At 35.6% G+C, this 23,056-nt stretch overlaps 1 protein-coding gene across 6 annotated transcripts in view; it reads right to left on the reverse strand.

The window, feature by feature from the left end:
* YAF2 (YY1 associated factor 2) overlaps positions 1 to 23,056 on the reverse strand; it is a 79,810-nt gene that overhangs the window by 34,527 nt on the left and 22,227 nt on the right. Inside the window, exons 4-7 of one of the 6 annotated variants that reach the window (XR_014314500.1) lie at positions 19,915 to 20,047; positions 19,722 to 19,821; positions 8,376 to 8,475; positions 7,137 to 7,186 (exon numbers count right to left, since the gene is read on the reverse strand). The exons of 2 other annotated variants lie outside the window; for them this stretch is intronic. Coding sequence is in view for 2 of the 4 variants with exons in the window: in XM_082742262.1 (XP_082598388.1) it covers positions 19,915 to 20,047 (133 nt within the window). In the remaining 2 variants the exon portion in view is untranslated. Of the gene's footprint in view, positions 1 to 7,136; positions 7,187 to 8,375; positions 8,476 to 19,721; positions 19,822 to 19,914; positions 20,048 to 23,056 lie in introns of those variants that run through there. 3 more of the 6 variants (XR_014314499.1, XM_082742261.1, XM_082742262.1) reach the window with 3 other exon arrangements.

The raw sequence follows: 23,056 nt of genomic DNA on the forward strand, positions 1-23,056 counted from the left end.
AAGACGGGGAGAAAGATTCGATCTGGCAAAAAGTAAGCCCTCACTGTCCAACGGCAGCAAAGAACTTAATGAGTGATAGTAACTGAGACTTTGTGAAACTGGAGAATACTGCATGACATCATGCAGTCATGAGGAGGAAGAACTGCCTAATGTCAGAAGGGAGGCAGGCCACACTAGCTCTACAAATGGGCCAAGTTAAAGAACCTGAATTTTATTCTAACAGTAAAGAAATATTTTCAGAAGAAAGGCGATTTCCATCATATTTCCATTTTAAAACTGTTGTGTAGAGAATGAACTAGAGCAGGATATATTTGGAATTGGAGAGATCAAGTAGTACACTATTACAGTAGCCCAGACCAGAGATGATGGTGGCTTGGAGTAGCTAGCAAATCACAGATATAAATGGATCCAAAAGATTTTAATCAAGGTAGTATTATCACTCTTCCTCTCCCCTTTCTACCAACTTTGGAGTTATATAGTCTACTTCTAGTTCTATTCAAGATCACTTGCACATGTTTAAAAAAAAATTACTTGCACATACAGTATAATTTGGTTATTTCCATAATAAAGATATTGCTGTTCCTTTACATAAACTCATTGAGTCAATAAATATTAAATATATATTGACACCAGGCAACATTCTATACATAAGAATACAGCAAAGAAGAAAATCCTTAGCCTCACAAAGCTTACAAGTTGTGAAATAAAATAAAACTAAGCCTTCCTTACGTATATGATTGTGTCCTACCATAATATTCTAAATCAGTAACCCTAAAACATTTTTTGGTATAATACAGTCACTCACTCAATATTTACTAGACACCATTTATATACCATGTCCTATTCTATAGATGTACAGAAATATCCCCTTATGGAGCATACATACATTCTAGTAAAGATGGGCAAACATATATATCTTATACACACACACACACACACACACACACACAATTATATGCAAATATATGCATGTACACACACATTATCACTCTTCCTCTCCCCTTTCTACCAACTTTGGAGTTATATAGTCTACTTCTAGTTCTATTCAAGATCACTTGCACATGTTTAAAAAAAAATTACTTGCACATACAGTATAATTTGGTTATTTCCATAATAAAGATATTGCTGTTCCTTTACATAAACTCATTGAGTCAATAAATTAAATATATATTGACACCAGGCAACATTCTATACATAAGAATACAGCAAAGAAGAAAATCCTTAGCCTCACAAAGCTTACAAGTTGTGAAATAAAATAAAACTAAGCCTGGTAGTAGCAGAAATATTAAGCAGGGTATGAGAAAAGAGAACTACACAGAAATGCTATTTTTCTTTCTTATTTTTCTCTTTTTCTTTCTTATTTTTAAAAGAGTTTATTTGAGAGAGAGAGTGAGAGAGAGAGCATGAGAGGGGGAAGGTCAAAGGAAGAGGCAGACCCTTTGCTGAGCAGAGAGACTGATGCAGGACTCTTATCCGGGAACTCCAGGATCATGACCTGAGCTGAAGGCAGTCCCTCAACCAACTGAGCCACCCAGGCACCCAGAAATGCTATTTTTCTATAGGGAAATCAAAGTAGCACCACCAATAAGGTTATTTAAGCAGAGTCCTAAATGAAGTGATGGAGTAAGCGATGGAGGTATCTAGATATGAAAAATCCCAGGAAAGGCAAGACCAATTGCAAAGGCCCTATGGCAGAAGGCTGGCTTATTTGAAGAACACTAAGATGGCCAAAATGTCTCAACTGCAATGAATGAGAAAGGAAATGGTAAAAGTAGTTTGAGGAAGTCCAAAGGACCAGATCATGTAAGACATTCCTTTGAAAAAAATGGAAAGAACATAGAATATTATTCAAAGTAGAATGGGAAGGTTCTGAAAAAAAGAATAACATGACCTGACTAAAGTTAAAATAAAAATTATCTTGCTGTCCTTTTAGAATAGTCCAATTCCAGAATACTGTTCATACCAAATGCTGGAAAGGATGTAGGGCAACAGAAACTCTCATTCGTTGCTGGTGGGAATGCAAAAAGGAACAGCCACTTTGGAAGATACTTTGGCAGTTTCTTGCAAAACTAAACATATTTTTACCATATAATCCAGCAATCATACTCCTTCGTATTTACCCAAAAAAGCTGATATGGCCACAGAAAAACCTGTATATGGATGTTTATAGCAGCTTTATTCATAATTATCAAAACCTGTTAAAAGGTGAATGGACACATAAAATGTGGTACATCCAGACAATGGAATATTATTCAGTACTAAAAAGAAATAAGCTATCAAGCCATCAAAAGACATGGATCAACTTTAAATGGATATTGCTTAAGTGAAAGAAGCCAGTCTGAAAAGGTGACATACTATATAATTCCAACTATATGACATTCTGGAAAAGACAAAACTACAAATAGTAAAAAGATCAGGGGTTGCCAGGGATTGGGACGAGAGAGATGAACAGCCAGAGCATCAAAGATTTTTAGGACAGGGGCGCCTCGGTGGCTCAGTGGGTTAAGCCTCTGCCTTTGGCTCAAGTCATGATCTCTGGGTCCTGGGATCAAGCCCCACATTGGGCTCTCTGCGCAGCAGGAGCCTACTTCCCCATCTCTCTCTCCTTCTGCCTACTTGTGATCCCTCTCTGTCAAATAAATAAATAAAATCTTTAAATAAAAAAATATATTTTTAGGACAGTAAAACTATCCTGTATGACACTATAATGGTGGATACATGTCATGATATACTTGTCTAAACTCAAAGAATGTACAACACCAAGAGTGTACCCAAATATAAACAATGGACTTTGTGGGATAATGACACACCAGTATAGGTTTATCACTTGTAACAAATGTACCACTCTGGTGGGGAAAGATAATAATGGGGGGGCACTTAGCAGCTGTGGGGGCAAGAGGTGTAAGGAAAATCTCTGTACCTTCTGCTTAATTTAACCCTGAACTTAAAACCACTCTTAAGAAGTGACTCTAGGAGCACCTCGGTGGCTCAGATGGTTAAGCATCTGCCTTTGGCTCAGGTCATATTCCCAGGGTCCTGAGATTGAGCCCCACATCAGACTCCCTGCTCAGCGGGGAGTCTGCCTCTTCCTCTCCTCTTCCTCCCACCTTGTGCTCACTCTTTCTCAAATAAATAAAATCTTTAAAAAAAAAAGTGACTATAAATAGTATGAATGACATATCCCTTTGGAAAACTGCCTAGGGGAGACTTTAAGGTAATGTCCTTACGGATTCTCAAGTCATCACATTTAGAATTTGTGGACCACAAGGCAAAGCTCTGAGACATGAAAATCTATAATTAAATTTTGGCTCTACTAATGAATGGCTTCTGTTCTCATGTAAGTCACTTAACCTGCAAGGACTCTGCTTTCTTGGTAAAATAATTGCAATAATAATTACCATAATAATAGTGATTCTAAAAAGGGGTTTGCAAGGATCAAATTTAAATGAGCTTTGGAAACTAAAAAAATAAAATAAACAAAAACTACCTGGCTGCTATTTAGACTAACAGATCGTAGGAAAGCACACTATAATCACAGCAACCAATTAAAAACTTATTATAATAGGCAAGCAGGAGATGATGGTAGCCTATAGTAGGGTGGCAACAGGTGAGAGTGAGAGAGGTGGGATTCTAAATGTATTCTGGAGAGGTGGGATTCTAAATACATTTTGGAGGTATAGCATGTAGGATTTGCAGATGAACAGCAGGAAGTAGAAAGTAAGAGAGAAAGAAGCAGAGAGAGAGAGTATGTGTCAAGGGAGGGAGAATTAGGGGAGAGAACTCTAAGTTCAATTTTGCACATATAAAGTGTGAAATTCCAAAAAGACACAAAGTAGAGTCACCTACATAATTGCCTAATAATTATCATGCAAAAAAAGAGAAATGTTCATGCCTAACTTATTAAAAACACTGTCTTATAGTCACATATTAAACATGCACACGGTGAATATCAAGATCTTCTCAACTCCAGTATTAGTTAAGATATGCCAACAGGTGGTTATAACAAGGCAGACATGGTTTCAACCCTTAGTTTGAAAGCACACTATAATCACAGCAACCAATTAAAAACTTATTATAATAGGCAAGCAGGAGATGATGGTAGCCTATAGTAGGGTGGCAACAGGTGAGGGTGAGAGAGGTGGGATTCTAAATGTATTCTGGAGAGGTGGGATTCTAACACCAGTTTTCTCACACCAGTTGAGTGTGAGAAAACGGAAAAAATAACCAAGCAATTAAGATACATGCACTGTTGTTATGGGAAAAGCGGGAGAAGAAATTTAGGTAGAGATATAAAATGGAACAAATTTAGGTAGAGATATAAAACTTCTGGCTAGATGTCAGAGTTCTCAATAAACAAGGGAGATTATTTAAGATAGTAGCACCTTGGCTCATAAACTGAATCTAATCACTAAATTACTTTAGCTAGCAATCTACTAATAAGCACAAGTTACTGGCAAATAACACTTTAAGATACATTAAATATAACTTAATGTACATGAAACCACGGCAAGTGCTAAAATGAGACATTTTTAAAAAAGTATTCCCAAAACCTAAAGAAGTGAAAGATAAGTAGATACTGAAATTAGTCCTCTAACAAACAAAAAAATGCTTAGGTTAGCCTCCCCCAGCCAAGTTGAAGCTTAGAGGATGAACAAGAGTTGGAAGAATAAAAAGAATATTCCATACAACAGAAATTCCATAAGCAAAGACTCAGAAACTATTAAAAGAACTTAGAGAAAGGAGCCATTAAAGAAATATTTACGGGTGCCTGGGTGGCTCAGTGGGTTAAGTCACTGCCTTCAGCTCAGGTCATGATCTCAGGGTCCTGGGATCGAGTCCCGTATCGGGCTCTCTGCTCAGCAGGGAGCCTGCTTCCCTCTCTCTCTCTGCCTGTCTCTCTGTCTACTTGTGATCTCTCTCTGTAAAATAAATAAATAAAATCTTTTTAAAAAAATTAAATATTAAAAAAAAAAAGAAATATTTACTATATAGCCAATTCTATGACAGGCCTTAGGAATCAAAAGCGATAAAGACATCCTCTTAAAAATGTCTAGAGCAGGGGCACCTGGGTGGCTCAGTGGGTTAAAGCCTCTGCTTTTAGCTCAGGTCATGATCCCAGGGTCCTGGGATAGAGCCCTGCATTGGGGTCTCTCTGCTCAGCAGGGAGCCTGCTTCACCACCCCTGCTGCTTCCCTCTCTGCCTACTTGTGATCTCTCTCTGTCAAATAAATAAAATCTTTAAAAATAAAAATCTCTAGAGCAGGTCTGGAAAGCAGACAACCAAAAACACTTGGCAAGTGCTAAGACTAGGTTAAATGCAGGCAGTTATGGAAATATATAGGATGAATACCAAGGCACATCCCATGAGAACAGGGAAGGCTTTCTGAAGCATGTGACATCTAAACTAAGACATGAAATTAACAGAAATTAACCAAACTCGGGGTGGGAGGTGGTAAGCAGTGGGGATAGAGGATGAGAGGAAAGACAAAATAATATTTGAGATCAGAGTGTGTGCAAAGGCTAGAAACACAATACAGCACATCACTGGTAGGGGGATGGTGGATACGGGGGAGGCATAACATTACTGGAATGAATGGTAAGAGCTAGGGCTAAAGAAATAAACATGAATCAAGCCATGAAAAGATTTGTAAGCCATGTTAAGGACTATAGACTTTACATAAGGATGTCTCTTGGCCATACTAAAAAGTTTATATGAAAGAAAAGAAAGTTTAGAGTAGTGAGATATGAGATTACCTAGGACAGGAGTTACAAACTCAATTATCTACAGAGACTAGATAATTAATAAAAATGAGTGAGGAGGACCAGGCAAAACCAACACCGAGGAGACAACCAGGGAATGATGAGAACTATGGAGAGCCAAAGTCCCCTCTAAGTGGGTTAAACTGTTGCAATGAACAAGACTCAGGGCTGCTAGATCTTCCAACTAGTGACAACAACAACAAAACAAAACAAAACAAAAAAATCTTTAAGCAAGCAAACAAACAAACAAATAAAAAGCAGGAAATTTAAAATATCAAGAAAAATTTCCTGAACTTTTAATAGTGGCAATTGAATTTCTTTTAAACATGATGTAGACCAACACTGAGGGGACCAAACAAAACTAAGAGTCAAACTGGTACAATTGGTCATCAGTTTCTAGTTTCTACTACAGAAACTCAAAAACTAAGCTGAGGCCTCTGACCTGGACCTAAAGGCAGGAGAGAATGAGCTCCTGGACACTGAAAGGGGAATAACAAGTAACCACTGCTTGAGAATGCACATGTCCATCTTGGTCACTGCTAACAAAGTACCTGGCGCTTCACCAGTCTCAGTAAATATTCAAAGATGAAGCTAAACCTGAATCTTTTGAACATTAGCATGATGGCATAAATAGGACTAACTATCCAATCACAGGAAAGAAAAGAATAAAACAAATCCAGTGTTTCCTTGCTCTAATCCTAGAACCCTCTTCCGCCAGTCTTTAGTTTGATCATAGTCAGTTGCTACTACATGCTGCCTAGTGTTCTAGGCCTCTAACTCAAAAACGTGCCCAACATACCAGCGACCACAATTAGCAACTATCTGCTTTCACCTAGGTAGAGGCAATGAAATTAAACAGGATGAATGGTCACAGTGGATGGGAGAATGAGAATATTCTATGCTTCACTTTACCAACAGACTAGGCCCTCCAATGCTAATTCCACACCATACCCTACCACACTTGCTAAAAAACCCTACCTTAATAAATGCTCTGTTCACTGCGCTTGGCAATACCTACCAACAATAATGGGTATGCCTGCAGAGCAGGACTGGAAAGGAAACAGAATGGGATCGAGATTCTGCTAGAAGGAGATAGAGTAACTAAAGAGGTAGGCTGAGAATACTGGAAATTTCAAAGATGTATGAAAGTTAAATAACAATTAAGAACAAAAAGCAGGTAGCTCAAGAAACCCCAATATCTGGGCATTTAATATTCAGAGTTCAAGTAATCCCATTCAAGAGCACTGTTTGAAATGAAATATAGAAGATTCTTCTGCTGGTATTGGGACACAGAGATAATCACTATTAGAGGTCATAAATTCATTTGCTGAGAATAATCCTCACAAATAATCCTCATCTAGGATGAGTCATATGTGTTATACCTTAGATATTCTTTTATTTTGCAACATGTTCATTCTCATAGTATCTACAAGGGAAGAAACAGAGAAAAACTGATTTGTTTGGAAATCTTCAAGCGATCAGTATCTTAGAGAATGGATACCCAATCCCCATAAAGAGTTGGACTTCCTCCTTCTTAAAAAAAAAGTCATCATATAAGGAATACTTCTGGTTCAGAACAATGACTTTAAATGAAGAAAGAAGAGGTTTGTTACCCTGCTGGGGAGATGACAAGGGCAATAATGTCTAATCCCACCTGGAGTAGCCTACATAGTAGGTCTGAATCTGACATTCTGATAAAAATCAGGAGCTTTTTATAGGAAGCTTGTAGGGAAGTATGGGGTGTCTGGATGGCTTAATTGGTTGGTTAAGCATCCAAGTCTTGGTTTCAGCTCACGTTATGATCTCAAGAGTCATGGGATCAAGACCCACATCAGGCTCCATGCTCAGCACGGAGTCTTCTTGAGATTCTTTCCCCCTTCTTCTCCCTCCCTTACCCCCACTCACTCTTGCTCCCTCTCTCAAATAAATATAATCTTTAAAAATATATATGAAGAAATTAAGTAGACCTAGGTATCAGGGAATACTATAGTAAGACCTAAATGTTCTGTCAAACATAGGAATGGATAGTAGGTTTCAGGTTACCAATGATCAACAGTAAAGTTGAGCACCCACAAACAGGTAAATAATAAAAAAGAAACTCAAAGCACCTTTAGTGAGAAGTAACAGAAGGATAAATATACATAACCAAATGTTTTTTCAGATGTTTGAAGTCTATGCTATATAATACAGAAGCCACATATGGGTATTAAGCACTTGAAACATGCTAGCCCAAATTGAGATGTGTTATAAATATAAAATATAGACCAGAGTTCAAAGACTCAGTATAAAAAAGATCATAAAATATCTCACTGATTTGAAAGATAATTTTTTAGATATACTGGGTTAAATATAGTATAGTATTAAAATTAATTTCATCTGTTACATTTCACTTTTTTCATTTGGTCATGAGAAATCTTTAAATTACATATATGGCTCCCTTTTGTTGTTATATTTCTATTGGACAGTGTTAGTCATCTTTAATGTGGAGTCTTCAATTAATGTAACTATTTTAACATTTTCATTGAATTTAATATTGTCTCCTCCTTTAGTATTAAGTTTCTCTTGGGTACATCCTGAATAAGATGATTTTAACATGAAGAACAATGAGAGCTTACCAGACTGTCCAGAAAAGAGACTGAATCAAATTTCTGGGCAGAGGCTTGAGCCAGCAGGCTTGTTCCACCAAATGGTAACCAGGCTCTCTTCATGTTATCTCTGGCAAAAGGGTTATATAGTAAGAAAGCAGCACTATGTACACATGGAACAGGATCTGACCAATAGTTTAACTAAATCCATCCAGCAGAGTAACATGCCTAGTTTTAGGATTGTCTCAATTATAATCGAACTGTTAAATTTACAAAGTAAAATAAACACCTTTCACTATGATTTATTCAAATTTACCCATTCTCAGCAATTTTTAATGTATTCACATTTGCTCTTTTGGGAAAGATTCTCACCTAACACTGACTCCAATTTGCTACCAAAGAAAACACACCTCTCATTAGGCTGAAAGGAAACAACAGCAACTATTTTTGATAAGGTTATCATGAGAAATTTTAAAAGACACTAGGATTTTCACACTATAAACACTAATACCATCTGGCAACAGTCCATGATCCATCTAGAAACTTGAGGAGAATGTGATTTTAGGAAATTAAGAATTTCACAAATAAGAAATAGAACATAAATACTTGTACAAGACAGCACTGACCCAAAGACAGAGAATACAGGAAAACAATTGTACTATCCCCATATTAGAAGACTACGTTTTCAAAAAATATATATATATATATACTGGACTCAGCACAATGAAAATAAAATGAATTTTAAAAAGCCAAAATTTCCCACAGATTAAAATATTTCTCAAGTCAAAGCTCTTTGGCATCAATTTAAGGCATCAAACTGCCATAGATTCTGGTAATCATTGGAAGAAACAGAACCAATGGAAAACGTCCCAGACGGCTAAGGAGAAATTTGGGTTTAAGTGCTAGTTAACTGAGAGGGAAGCACACCAGTTATTCAATTAAGCACAAGGACTATACTAAGTTTTGGAGATACAATGGTGAACAAGCTAAATCTCTGACCACGAGCTTACTCTCTGGTAGTTTTGTAAAAGAACAGGATGTAGAATTGCCACTGACATTTCACTGCCTGTTTCCCATGCCCCAAATGAGGATGTTTCCCCCTTCTCTATTTGTATTTGGAGGAAAGGGTGGGAAAGGGGAGATGGAGAAACAAAGAAGAAAACAGATCTATATATAACATATTGAATTACAGTTATTTATCTCCTTCCTATAAAACTTTTAACTCCTTAAAAAGAGACAGGACAAAACCTACCCTATTCCTAGCACCCAACTCAGTGACTGGTGCTCATGTGCTGCCATCTTAGAACTAAACTAAATCACAGTCACTCTGCTAGGGACACTGCTTCTTTTTCTACCATAAACAAATATCAAGAATAAATGCAGATTAACACAATTAGATCAATCCTTCTAGGTTTTTTTTTTAATAAAAATAAGTTATATATACATTAACTGTAGGTGTTTAAAAGCTATTATATACATGTTCTTTAAGGAAAAACATGTATTTCCATAAAGCTTGCTTTCACCATTATCACTAGGTATCCCTCCCTTACCAACCCCATCCCGAGGTAACCACCCTCATGAATTTGGTGTAAATGAGATCGCACTGTACACATTCTACTTTGACTTTACATTTCTGAGCACTCTCCCTATTTAAACACATCGAAAGGCAGCATGGCATAATGGACTCTGGGGCCAGGCAACTGAGATTCAAATCCCAACTTTCAATCTCCACTTTGCCATTCACCACCTTTGAAAGTAGGTAAGTTTTTTGCCTCTGTATGCTTCAGTATTCCCGTATATAAAATGGAGATAATAACTGTGCCTATTTTTGAGTTCTTATGAGGACTAAAATAATTGTTTATAAATGCTTAAAACAATTCCTGGGCATAAACAATATATTTTTTTTTTCTTAAAGTATAAAAATAGTCACCCATGATAAGAATCTAAACATAGACTTGGTAATTCTCTGTTATTTAAATATTTTATATTTTATTTATCTATGCTTCCTATTGGCAGATATTTAGATTTTTTTTCCAAATGAATATCCCTGTACAAATTTCCCTGGGCAAATGTGTAAATTTCTCTAGACTAATAATACCTTAAACAGTAATTTCTGGATACAAGGATATGCACCTTTCAACTGTGTAACACTTACCCTATCTTGAGCTAATGGGTAAAAACTAATGGCTCATAAGTTTTTAATTGCATTTCCCTGCAAATGAGACTAAGCATCTTTTCAGTTCATTAGGCATTCCAATTTCCTTTCCTCTGTTGTGAATTGCCTTAATATCCATTGTTCATTTTCTCTGCATCTGTATCATCTGTCTTATTATTTTCCTCTTTATATATTCTGGACACGAATCCACTGAGTATTACAGACCTTATACCTATCTCTCAGTTGTGCCACTCACATTTTAGTTTGGTTTATGATGCTATTTTAGTAAACCTAAGTTTTTCTTTCTGAGGTAGTCAGATCCTTTATCCTTAATGTCCTTATCTTCTTTTCTTGACTTGTTAAAGAACACTTCACACATTCTAAAAACACATATTCTTCTATACTTTGCTCTTTATCAAACAGCTGTTTACACTTAGTGTAAAATTCAAATAGAACTGACTTCTGCATATCATTTGAAGCAGAGACCTAGTATTCCCCCCTCATATAGAAAACCTATTCAATAGTCCACTCTTTCTTTCCCGACTGTTAGAAAATGTCATCTCTAGCTCTTACCAACTTCTCAAATATGTATAGATCCATTTCTGAACTCTCTATTAATCTGTCTTTTCCTGTATTAAGGTTATACTACTTTAACTACCATAAGTTTATTTACTTTTATTACTGAGGTTTAATTTACATAAAGTGTACAGTTTGATTTTTAAATAATGTATATCCCAATGGGATCCAACCTAGATCAATATATTAACATTTCTCACGCTCCAAAATGCTCCCTCCAAATTAGAACCATGTTTCCAAGATAATCACTATTCTGATCTCTAATACCACAGATTAGCTGTTTCTGAACTTCCTATAAATGACATCATACAAAATGTCATTTTTTTTTTAAGATTTTGTTTTATTTATATGACAGACAGAGATCACAAGGAGGAAGAGGCAGAGAGAAGGGGTTCCATCTTAGGACCCCGGAATCATGACCCGAGCCGAAGACAGAGGCTTTAACCGACTGAGCCACCCAGGTGCCCCATTATGTAATATTTTGTTTCTCATTTCTTTTCCTCAACATTAAGCATGGGAGATTCATGCCATGTTGTGTACAGCAGTTGATTCTTTTTCATCACTATGTAGTACTATATTCTAAATACTGTAAGTTTTAAAATTAGTCTTGCTAAACAATGGTGCAAGCCCCTCCTCACTGTTCTTCTTGCAGAACTGTCTTGGTTATTGTAGCTTTACTTTTGTATATGAAGGTAATTTTATTTAAAAAAAAAAAAAGAAAGAAAAGAAAGAAAGAAAGAAAAAAAGGAAAAACTACTGGGGGGGGGCTGGGTGGATCAGTCAGTAAGTGTCTGCCTTCAGCTCCAGTTGTATCCTGGGGTCCTGGGATCGAGCCCTGCACCAGGTTCCCTGCTCAGCAGGTAGCCTGCTTCTCCCTCTCCCACTTCCCCTGCTTATGTTCCCTTTCTCGCTGTTGAATAAATAAATCAAATCTTTAAAAAAAAATACTATTGGGATTTTTGTTTGAAATTATATGTATAATAAATCACAGAGAAGTAATTTTTTAAACCATGTTTATACTTAACATAAATATGGCATATTCTGCCTTTACTGGTCTAATCTTATGTCCTTTAATATCACTTCGGGCAGTTTATAGAATTCACTGTATAGGAGAAATTTTATTTTATTTATTTATTTTTATTTATTTGACAGACAGAGATCACAAGTAGGCAGAGAGGTAGGCAGAGAGAGGAGGAAGTAGGCTCCCCGCTGAGCAGAGAGCCCGATGCGGGGCTCAATCCCAGGATCCTGAGATCATGACCTGAACTGAAGGCAGAGGCTTAACCCACTGACCCACCCAGGTGCCCCTAGGAGAAATTTTTTATTTTCTAACTGGCTACTGTCCATTTGAATCTTGATCTTGTATCTAGTGACACTGAATTCTCTTATCAATACAGTGTTTTTAAAAAAATTTTCTAGAAACATATTCAACTCATTTTTCCACTTTTCCAATCCTTTTGGATTTTAGTTCTTTTTTTTCTTTATTAGTAAAGACATATTTGTCTGATTCTTGACTTTAACGGAAATATTTCTAAGGTTTCACTATTAAGCATAATGTTGCTGTTTGAAAGGCAGTTTAAAAGACTTTACAGAAAGCAAAAAGTTCACTTGTCATGGTTTAAGGGTTTTTTTCCCAAAACCTTAATGGGCACTGAGTTTTATCATAAACTTTCACTAAATCTTTCAAGATTGTTCCCTTGGGGCACCAGGGTGGCTCAGTCAGTTAAACGCCTGCCTTCAGCTCAGGTCATGATCTCAGCGATCAAGCCCCATGTCAGACTCCCTGATCATTGGGGCATCTGCTTTTCCAACTGCTCCCCCTGCTTGTTCTTTCTCCCTCTCTCTGTCAAAAAAATAAAATCTTAAAAAAGATATTGTTCCCCTAAATATTATAAGTTACATGGATATAATTTTCAAATATTGAACTATCCTTACATTCTTATCCTAATTTAAAAAAAAATTTTTTTAAGATTTTATTTATTTATTTGACAGAGAGAAATCACAAGTAGATGGAGAGGCAGGCAGAGAGAGAGAGAGAGAGAGGGAAGCAGGCTCCCTGCTGAGCAAAGAGCCCGATGCGGGACTCCATCCCAAGACCCTGAGATCATGACCTGAGCCGAAGGCAGCGGCTTAACCCACTGAGCCACCCAGGCGCCCCCTTAATTAAAATTTTTATGCCTCTGTTCATACATGAGACTGAATGTATTTTCCCTTGTATATTCTTTCCAGTTTAGGTTTCCAGAGTACACTTGTCTGATAAACGGCAGGACAGTTTTCCCTCTTTTTCTATTATCTGGATCATTTTGTATAAAAATAGAATTATCTGTTCAACAAAAGTATATCTGAAAAAGGATTATAAATATCACAGTTAAAACTATTCCTCTGATACCACTTCACACACTGAGGATGGATAAAATAAAAAAGATAATGAAAGTGTTGGTGAGCGTGTAGAAAATTAGAAAACTCATAAGCTGCTGGTGGGAAAATAAAATGGCAGTCACTTCGGAAAACAGTCTGGCAGTTCCTCAAAAGGTTAAACAGTTACATATGACCTAGTAATTTCACTCCTAGGTATATATCCAAGAGAAATGAAAATGTATGTCCACACAAAAATTTGTACATAAATACTGACAGCAGCTATTCATAAGAGGCAAAAAATGCAGAAAAATCCAAATATCCATCAAATGATGAAAGGATAATCAAAATGTGGTACATGCACAGAATGAAATATTATTTGGCCATAAAAGGAATAAAGTGCACTGATAAGGGTATGACATGGCTGGACCTTAAAAACATAATAATTGAAAGAAGTGAGTCACAAAAAGCCACATATTGAATGATTCCATTTATATGGAGTGTCTAGAGTAGGCAAATCTACAGAAACAGAATAAATCAGTGGCTGCCTAAGTCTGAAGAGTTTGAGAAGAATTAGGACTGACTGCTAACTGAGAAAATATTCTAAATCATCAGAGTAATGGCTGCACAACTAAGAACTACTTAATTGTACATTGTAAACGGATAAATGATAGGATTTGTGAATTATAGCTCAATAAAGTTTCTATTCTTATTTCTTATTAAAAATATATTTTTGGGAGGCACCTGGGTGGCTCAGTGGGTTAAAGCCTCTGCCTTCAGCTCCAGTCATGATCCCGGGGTCCCGGGATCGAGCCCCACATCGAGCTCTCTGCTCAGCGGGGAGCCTGCTTCCTCCTCTCTCTCTCTCTCTCTCTCTCTGCCTACTTGTGATCTCTGTTAAATAAATAAATAAAAATCTTTAAAAAAAATTTTAAAAAATATATATATTTTTTTAATTTATTTGACAGAGACAGCCAGAGATGGAACACAAGCGGGCGAAGTGGGAGTGGGAGAAGCAGGCTTCCCACCAAGCAAGGAGCCTGATGCAGAGCTCGATCCCAGGACCCGGGGATCATGACCTGACCCGAAGGCAGACACTTAACTGACTGAGCCACCCAGGTACCCCCCATTTTTATTTTTATTATTATTTTTTATATTTATATAATATTTATTATTATTTATTATTTTTTAAAATAGGCTCCACACTCTGCGTAGAGCCCAACAGAGGGTCTATGTCTAGGTCACAACCCTGTGATCAAGACTTGAATTAAGATCAAGACTTGGATGCATAACTGACTGAGCCACCCAGGCACCCCTAAAGTTTTTATTTTTAAAAACCTATTCCTTTTGGGAAAATTTACTACAACTTCAATTTTTTTTAATGGAGTTTACATATCTTTAGATTTTTTTCTTTACAATTTGGAATGATTTTTTTTCCCCTAGAAAACAATCCAGTTCACCTAGATTAAAATATATATATATATGTGTATATATATAAAAATATAAATATACACACATACACATATATACACACACATAACATGTATGTATATGTGCATGTATATATATATGTGTGTAATATATATATTTATATATGTGATTTCTTATGATTTTTAAATTTATAATTGTGTTTGTAGTCATATCTCATTTTAAATTTTATTATTAGCATCATCTGTTTTTTGAGGAGGACATCCAGAACTCAGTCAACTAAAAAGAACCAGCTCTGATTTGAATAAAGATTGCTATTGTTTTTATTGTTGATTATTTTCTACTTCACCAAATTCTATTTTTATTTCTCCATTCTTTTTTTTTTTTTTAAAGATTTTATTTATTTATCAGAGAGAGAGAGGGGGAAGAGAGCGAGCACAGGCAGACAGAACGGCAGGCAGAGGCAGAGGGAGAAGCAGGCTCCCTGCTGAGCAAGGAGCCCGATGTGGGACTCGATCCCAGGACGCTGGGATCATGACCTGAGCCGAAGGCAGCTGCTTAACCAACTGAGCCACCCAGGCGTCCCTTATTTCTCCATTCTCTTAGCTTTTACTTTCTCCTTTTCTTTTTTCTTTTTTTTTTTTTTTTTAGTTTTTGAGTCGAATATCTGGCTCATTTATTTTCTTTCAACCCAATACACGCATTTAAAGGTATAAATTCATCCTTACGCACCACTTTTCCTGTACCCTTCAAGTTCTGATACAATGCTTTTTTTGTAAGATTTGATTTATTTATTTGACAGAGAAAAAGAGAAGAGACCACAAGTAGGCAGAGAGAGAGTGGGGGAAGCAGGCTCCCTGCTGAGCAGAGAGCCCAATGTGCAGCTAGATCCCAGGACGCTGAGATCATGATCTGAGCTGAAGGCAGAGGTTTAACCCACTGAGCCACCCAGGCACCCCTGATACAATGCTTTTGTTATGATTCATTTCTAATCATAAGGATACAAACATCTGTGATCTTGAATGATATCCTTAAATTCCCTCAGAACAGATCGTGCCCATTTACACTCCCACCAAAGCTTTCACAGACTGCCCATCTCTTTGTCCATAAAACTCAGAGAATGTATTAACATTAGCTACCATATCTTTGCCAATTTAATAGATGAAATTGACAATACTTTAATTTATATTCATGTTGCTTATGAGTGAAGTTGAACTTTTTGTTTTTAATATGTTTAAAATGCCACTTTTACCTTGTCTGTTAGTTATTCCTTCCTGTCTCTTGCAAATTTTTTATTGAGTTGTTGCCCTATTTCTTTTTGATTTGCAATTGTTATTTTTATATGAAGAATTTTATATGAAGAATTTTTTCATGACTTCTATTGCAAATATTGCTTATTAAATATTGCCTTTTGACTTTATTCGTAATTTTTCCACATCATGTTATTACTTGGAGCCAAATATAACCAATCTTTTTGTATTAAACATTCCTCCATGTTTATTCTAAAAAAAAAAAAAAAAGTGCCCTTTTAGAAAGGATAAACTAGTAACAAAGCAGAGTAAGTGAGAAAGAGAGAAATCAGAAGCAAAAGTTTTAAAAAAAAACTCTTGAAAATGCTTAATCATTTTTTCTTCAATACTGCTTCTCCACCATTCTCTGTATTCCCTGTTCTGGAACCCTAATCAGACCTACACTGGAGCTTTTCAACCTGCTTATGAGGTGGCTTAGCATTTTTTCCCCCATTTTTTTCATCTCTTTTATCTTGCTGTAGGTGTCCTGGAAGAGTTATCAGTTTTATCCTGAAATTAACAACTTCTCTCTTCAGCTAGGTCTAATCTCCTTTTCTATTTACGGAGTTATTTTATAACCAGCTATATTTTTCTATTTCAATTACTTCATATATTTCTACGTATTTACTGCTTCTTGACTGCTCTTGTTCAATTATAATGCAATATGCTCTGAATAAAAAAAAGGGATATATTTTAAGCTAACATGCTTTTATGTGAATTGTACTTTGAAAGTTGTCTGCTATAAAACTCTTCTTTAATGTCAAGAAAAAAAAAATCCACTTCTTAAAAGTTCTCTTGAGTACTATTCTACCAAAGGTACCCCCACTGTGCCTACCTGTATCAAGGCATAGAAAGAACAAGTTCTATTATTCCCATTTTAGAATTAGAAAAATTGAAACACAATACAGTTCTTTTTAAAATACTTTCTTAACTTTTGAAAAATATCAAAACCACAGAAAAGCTGAAATTATAATGTACACCCTATATATCCTTCACCCAGATTCAAAATTATTAACATTTTCCACATTTGCTTTATCTCTGTATTTCTCTCTACATACACATATACACAACACACCCAAATACCCATACTTTTTTTCTGAACCCATCATATTTCCTTCAAAAATTTTCAGCATGTATCCCTAAAGAATAAAGAATAAGGATATTCTTAATATACTACAGCACTATTAAACCAAAAAAACAATGAAGCTGGGTGTGCAGAAGGAAATTCAAAACAAGCACTTAAGTCACCTAAATGTCCTTTACTTTGGCTTCTCTAATTGGACCTGAATTGGTTCTCTGGTGACTATTTAAAAGTGACACTCAATCTGTCATTCCCTCTCTTCAGCAACCTGATATTAGATTTCATCTACTGCTTCTTCAGACAGGTATTCTTTTTTTTTTTTTTTTTTTTTTTTTTTTTATAGGCCACATTTTGCTCAACCATTTATTTACTGATAGACATTTGGGTTGCTTCCAAGTTTTAGCTATAGCGAATCATGTTGCCTTGAAGGTGGACATACCAATATATCTCCAAGATCTTGCTTTCAGTTCTTCTGGGTACAGACCTAGACCTTTATTGGTTTTGTGAGGGAGTAAAATGAAAAATTTGTGGCTTCCACACGGCCGAGAGGCTGAGCGCGGGGTACAGGTTTCCTGCGGTCTTTCTGCGTCAATCTTTACTTGCCCTAGGTGTTCTCGCCTACCCCTGCACAAGGGGCGGGAAAGTGTGTGTAGGAGTGCGGGAGGGAAGGAGGGATGGAGGAGGAAGATTCTGCGGCCAAACGCAAGGGAAGCGACTCTGCCGCCTGGCGCAGTTGCCAGGACCAGACAGATATTCTTAAGCCCAAACATTTCTGAAAATCAAGCAATAATCTTCTGATATTTAAACCTCAAAAATCAAGTACACTGAACTCCCAGTCTGTTTTCTAACACTACACAAAGTCTTAAAGTGCAGCCAAACTAGTTAACTCTCTCAAAACTATACATTCTATTTTAACGTCCCATAGAAGAAATTTATATTGCACTAAACAACTATAATTTCACTATTCCAGTTTCAAAGGGAAAAAAACTTGTTCTTAAGAAAAACTGGCAATACAAACAAGACTGATAAGCCAAATGACCCTGTTTTATAAATGAGGAAACTAGTAAATATATTCCTGAAAAAGTAAGTTTGTTCTATCAACTACATAAAAAACCATTTTTAATGGGTATAATTTAATCCCAGTCACTGACGTTAGGAATTAAATAAAATAAAAAATGATTAAAATCCTATCCTTGTTCTCCATGATCATACAAATCATCGTAAGAGTTTCATATCAAAGAAATAGGAATAGCACCCACAGCTAAAATTTAAAGGCTAAATGTGTCATAGACACAAAAATTATATCCATATTCGCAACAGTGTTCCACCTACATTCAAATAATAGTTAACAAGAGTGTTTACTATGTGCTACTAGGCATTGTTCTAAGTACCTTCCACAAATTACTTAATTCAATCCTCATAGCAATCTCATTTTTCTACCGAGGAAACAGAGGTTACAGAGAGATACTAGCACAAAAGGAATTGTGTAAGGGATAGAACATGATCTCAAACCTAGAGTATAGAAGAGTAAAATAAAAAGTCATTTTTTAAAAATGGCAAGGCACAAGCCCCAAAGTGTAAATATAACAAGTAAACAAGTAAGACCAAAAAAAAGTTTCAAAGTGAAGAAATAAAAGCTGGATAAACAGGATGGGATTGGATTATGAGAGGCCTTAAGTAGGCAGCAAATGGATGAAAATCTTATAAAACAACTCGAGCGAAGCACCACTACAGTTTTTTTATGGGTTAAAAGTGCCCTTTTAGAAAGGATAAACTGGTAACAAAGCAGAGTAAGTGAGAAAGAGAGAAATCAGAAGCAAGGAATTCTGTCCAGTTCTAACATTTATATGCCAGTTCAATAAATCGGCTGGTACTTGTGGAAGAACAGACTCAAAATGAACCAACTGTGCCACCCATCACATTAATAAGTTCACCTATTATGAATAAGGAAGTGGTAAACAGAACGGTAACACACCCTGAATTATCTCCCAAATATACCTATAATGAAGTTAAAAGGTACACTGAAAAGCATATCAGTAAGAAGTGCTAGTCAATTAATATAAAATTACTTTTTGTTGCTCAGTACTATGCCAAAAGAATTTGGCCAAATTTGGCATAAGCATAAATTTTACAGTTTAAGTATTTACTTCATATAAAAGCAACATCACAAATAAAGGAAATTATAAAATAATTCAACACATGGCTTCCTTAAGTTACTTTCAGTATTACACTATTTACCAAAAGGTAAGAGACACATAATTTTTATAAACAGCTATTATGTAAATGATACTCTTGTCGCACTTATTCATACACCCATTAAGAACGAGGTATTTATCATCCATACAATAAATTCCATAATCTACATCAAATTAACAAAATGAAGCTATCTCAAACAACTTTCTTCTTTGTAATTAAAGAGAAGAAATATGAGAAAAAAGAGAAGAAATGTGAGAAAAAAAAAATCTCAAGTTTGTGAAAACTAGATTACTCACCAGTAACTTGAGTTATCCTATTGGGTCTTTTCCCTCACAGATCCACCTCTCTTGCCCTTCTGTCCAGCATGAGAATCTTCCTGATGGGCATCCACTGGAACTGAGGGGGCATGCAGTACAGACGTATATGTAAGAAAGTTGGGGGGAGGGGATTTGGGAGATGCTAGAGACATGCTTCAGTGCACTTGCTTACCTTCCTGAAATTGGAAATTTCAACGGTTCCTTGGTCCTCGAGGCATTCACAATAACTTCAAAGAATGTGGATCTGTGGAGATTACCCAATAGGAGAACTCCAGTTACTGGTAAGTGATCCAGCTTTTTCTTCTCTAGCAGAATAAGAAGATTAATTTTATTTGAGATTATTAATATACACAGTACTACAGAGGAAAGGGACGTAAATTCACCAAATAACTGCACTTGCATGCCCCAAAGTAAATACAAAAACAATTTGCCAACCACAATGTCAACAGAAACGTCTGGCACTATCAGAAAGAGAAGGAAAAGAAAATATGATTTAAATGGTTTTGTTTTTAAATTCCCACTATAATGTCAGCTATATTTTAATATACAAAAATATCAGCTATTAGACTATTCATTTTACTGAAACACCACCACTTTTTAATATTAGTACAAGGATAATTAGTTGATCAAAATCTGCCATTTCTTAACTAGCACTGTCATTAACATTCAGCAAATTTTGGTGAAGAGGCCACAGTGAACTAACAAATTATGAGACTTCAGACAAAAAACATCAATACAATTCCCTTTTATCACTCATTAAGTCTTTAAAATAGCCATTTGTCACCTCTAAGAAACCAAGCACACACACATATAAATGTATGCCAGGCCACTGATAAATAACAATAACAACAGATTTTAATTTAAATAACTTATACAAAGTAGTACGGCCATAGTTTTGATTAACTGCTATGCTTTTTAAATAACTGCCTAAAATGGTCCTGTCATTAAAAACAAAAAAAACAAAACAAACAAACAAAAAAAACCACTGACTTCTAACAAAAAGAAAAAAAAAGGTCTCCTCAGAAGAATTTCATCTTCAAGCTTACATGAAAATATTCTATTACCTTTAACTCAATACCTAATGATCAGGTGCATGTTTACTTTAATGTACTACAGAAATGATGACTTCAAACACTAGTTCCTGTTGAAGCTACAGATATATTTCAGTAATACTCTTCCCTCTTACCATTATGTTGCTAAATAATCATCTACTACCATCAAAAAAGTAAGGTTTTTATGATTCTTAATTCAATGGAAACAAATCAAAGATAATGTATAGCTTTTCCTTTGTTTAAATATTTATTTGAGAAAGAAAGAGTGCAAGTACAGCATGGGTAGTCAGAGGAAGAGGGATAGAAAGTCTCAAGCAGACTCTACACTGAGCTCAGAGCCCATCATGGGGCTCAATATCACAACCCTGAGATCAGGACCAGAGCTGAAACCAAGAGTCCAACAGGTGCCCCAGGTTTTCCTTTGTTTTAAAAGTAAGGAGGATACAGACCTGTACCCCTGAAACAAATAATACATTATATGTTAATTAAAAAAATTAAATACTAAATAAATAAAATAGGATAAAACGGTGAATAAACTTATCATTCAACAAAAACAAGCTGAAAATGTAATTCTAATGAAAATGTTACATTTCACTCATTATGAGATGTTTGTATTTAGTAAGGTTGACTTCACATGTCAAGATTTTTGCTATATTACTACTTAATTTAAAGATACAAACTGTCTTGGAAAAAATCATATGCTTTTTAAAATAAGTCTGAGTTTTAAAAAATAGTAATTGCTACATTGTTTTTAAATGACTCATTCACGCAGACAGGGACACTATACAGACCTCCATTTCTGACTGTAATACAGAAATAAATACCAAAAGGATCTCCTCTAGTCACCTCTTCTAGATTCCTAATTAACTACTATTACCTGAGAGTGAACAAGCACCTGGTGCAAAGGTCCTACATGTTTGGATTAATAAAACAGATAAGGTGCAATAATCCAAATATTTTATCCTTTTGGTATAAACTAGAATAAAAGATGTCACTAAGAACTAAAAATTTCCAATTTTTATTTATAGCAAATTCAGTCTCCACTTAGACTCATCTTATGAATTTAAAATAGAATCAACTGCATTTTTGGGGGTGCCTGGGTGGCTCAGTCATCTAGCCTTTGCCTTCAGCTCAGGTCATGATCCCAGGGTCCTGGAATCGAGCCCGGCATGGGCCTCCTTGCTCGGCGGGAAGCCAGCTTCTCCCTTTCCCACTCCCCCTACTTCTGTTCCCTCTCTTACTGTGTCTCTCTCTGTCAAATAAATAAATAAAAATCTTTAAAATTAAAAAAAAATTTTTTTAAAAAGAATCAACTGCATTTTTCAAGTAACTCAAGAAAATTAAAATATCTTGAAAATATTTTAAAGTAACCAAAATGGTCACTTAGAGACCAGCATTGAAAGCTGTTTGTTATCATGCTGTAAGTTCAACTTACATGGGTTTTATCAAAATAACTTAGAAAAGAAATTCCAGAAATTAGGCTGCTCTATTCAAAACTATCTTGTGTAAGCTCTAATAATTACAACACTTATCCACAAAAAGGTACTCAGTAATTAAGAATGAAAATCAAGCATTTCAGTAATGAAAATCTACTTCATAAAATCAATCTGAACTTGTGAAAAAACTGGCCAGAAAAAACTGTGGTAGTTAACTTTCACTTCCAATATTACTCACTGATTTGAACATTATATTTTAGCCAGAAGCAATTTAAATTACAACTGGTTGTGATGACTGCAGGTACTTTATTTTCTAATTATCAATTAAGATTTAAAATTCTAATGTAAGGTATTATGGCTGTAGAAGGTTGTTCACAGTAAATCCTGGACTTAGAATCTTGTAACAGCATAACAAAATTTAATATTATATACATATTCACACATATTTAAGTGATGTTATTGATGGCTCATATGTAAACAAACATGGGGGGGGTATGTATGTTTATATCTGAATTGAATTGAGTCCTTTATGACTTATTGCCTTTCAGTCTCATGATATACTACCTTCAAGGTCCCCAAATTATAATCCCACTTCCTAATTAAAATTTTCCATTCCCTCAGTTTTATCCCACTACAGCAACCCATAGAGAAACAAACAAAACCAGTACTATTTTCTTGTTAACATAAATTAACTTAAAATCAAGATGGCAAAAACTCTATTCATCAGTAAAATAAGGTAACAACAGAACCTAGTTTGCAGGACAGTAGAACGAATTAAGGTAAATAAAACATTTGAAGGAGCACCTGAGTGGCTCAGTGGGTTAAA

This window comes from Mustela nivalis (genome assembly GCF_964662115.1).
Source record: "Mustela nivalis genome assembly, chromosome: 7".
NCBI classification, from domain to species: Eukaryota; Metazoa; Chordata; class Mammalia; order Carnivora; family Mustelidae; genus Mustela; species Mustela nivalis.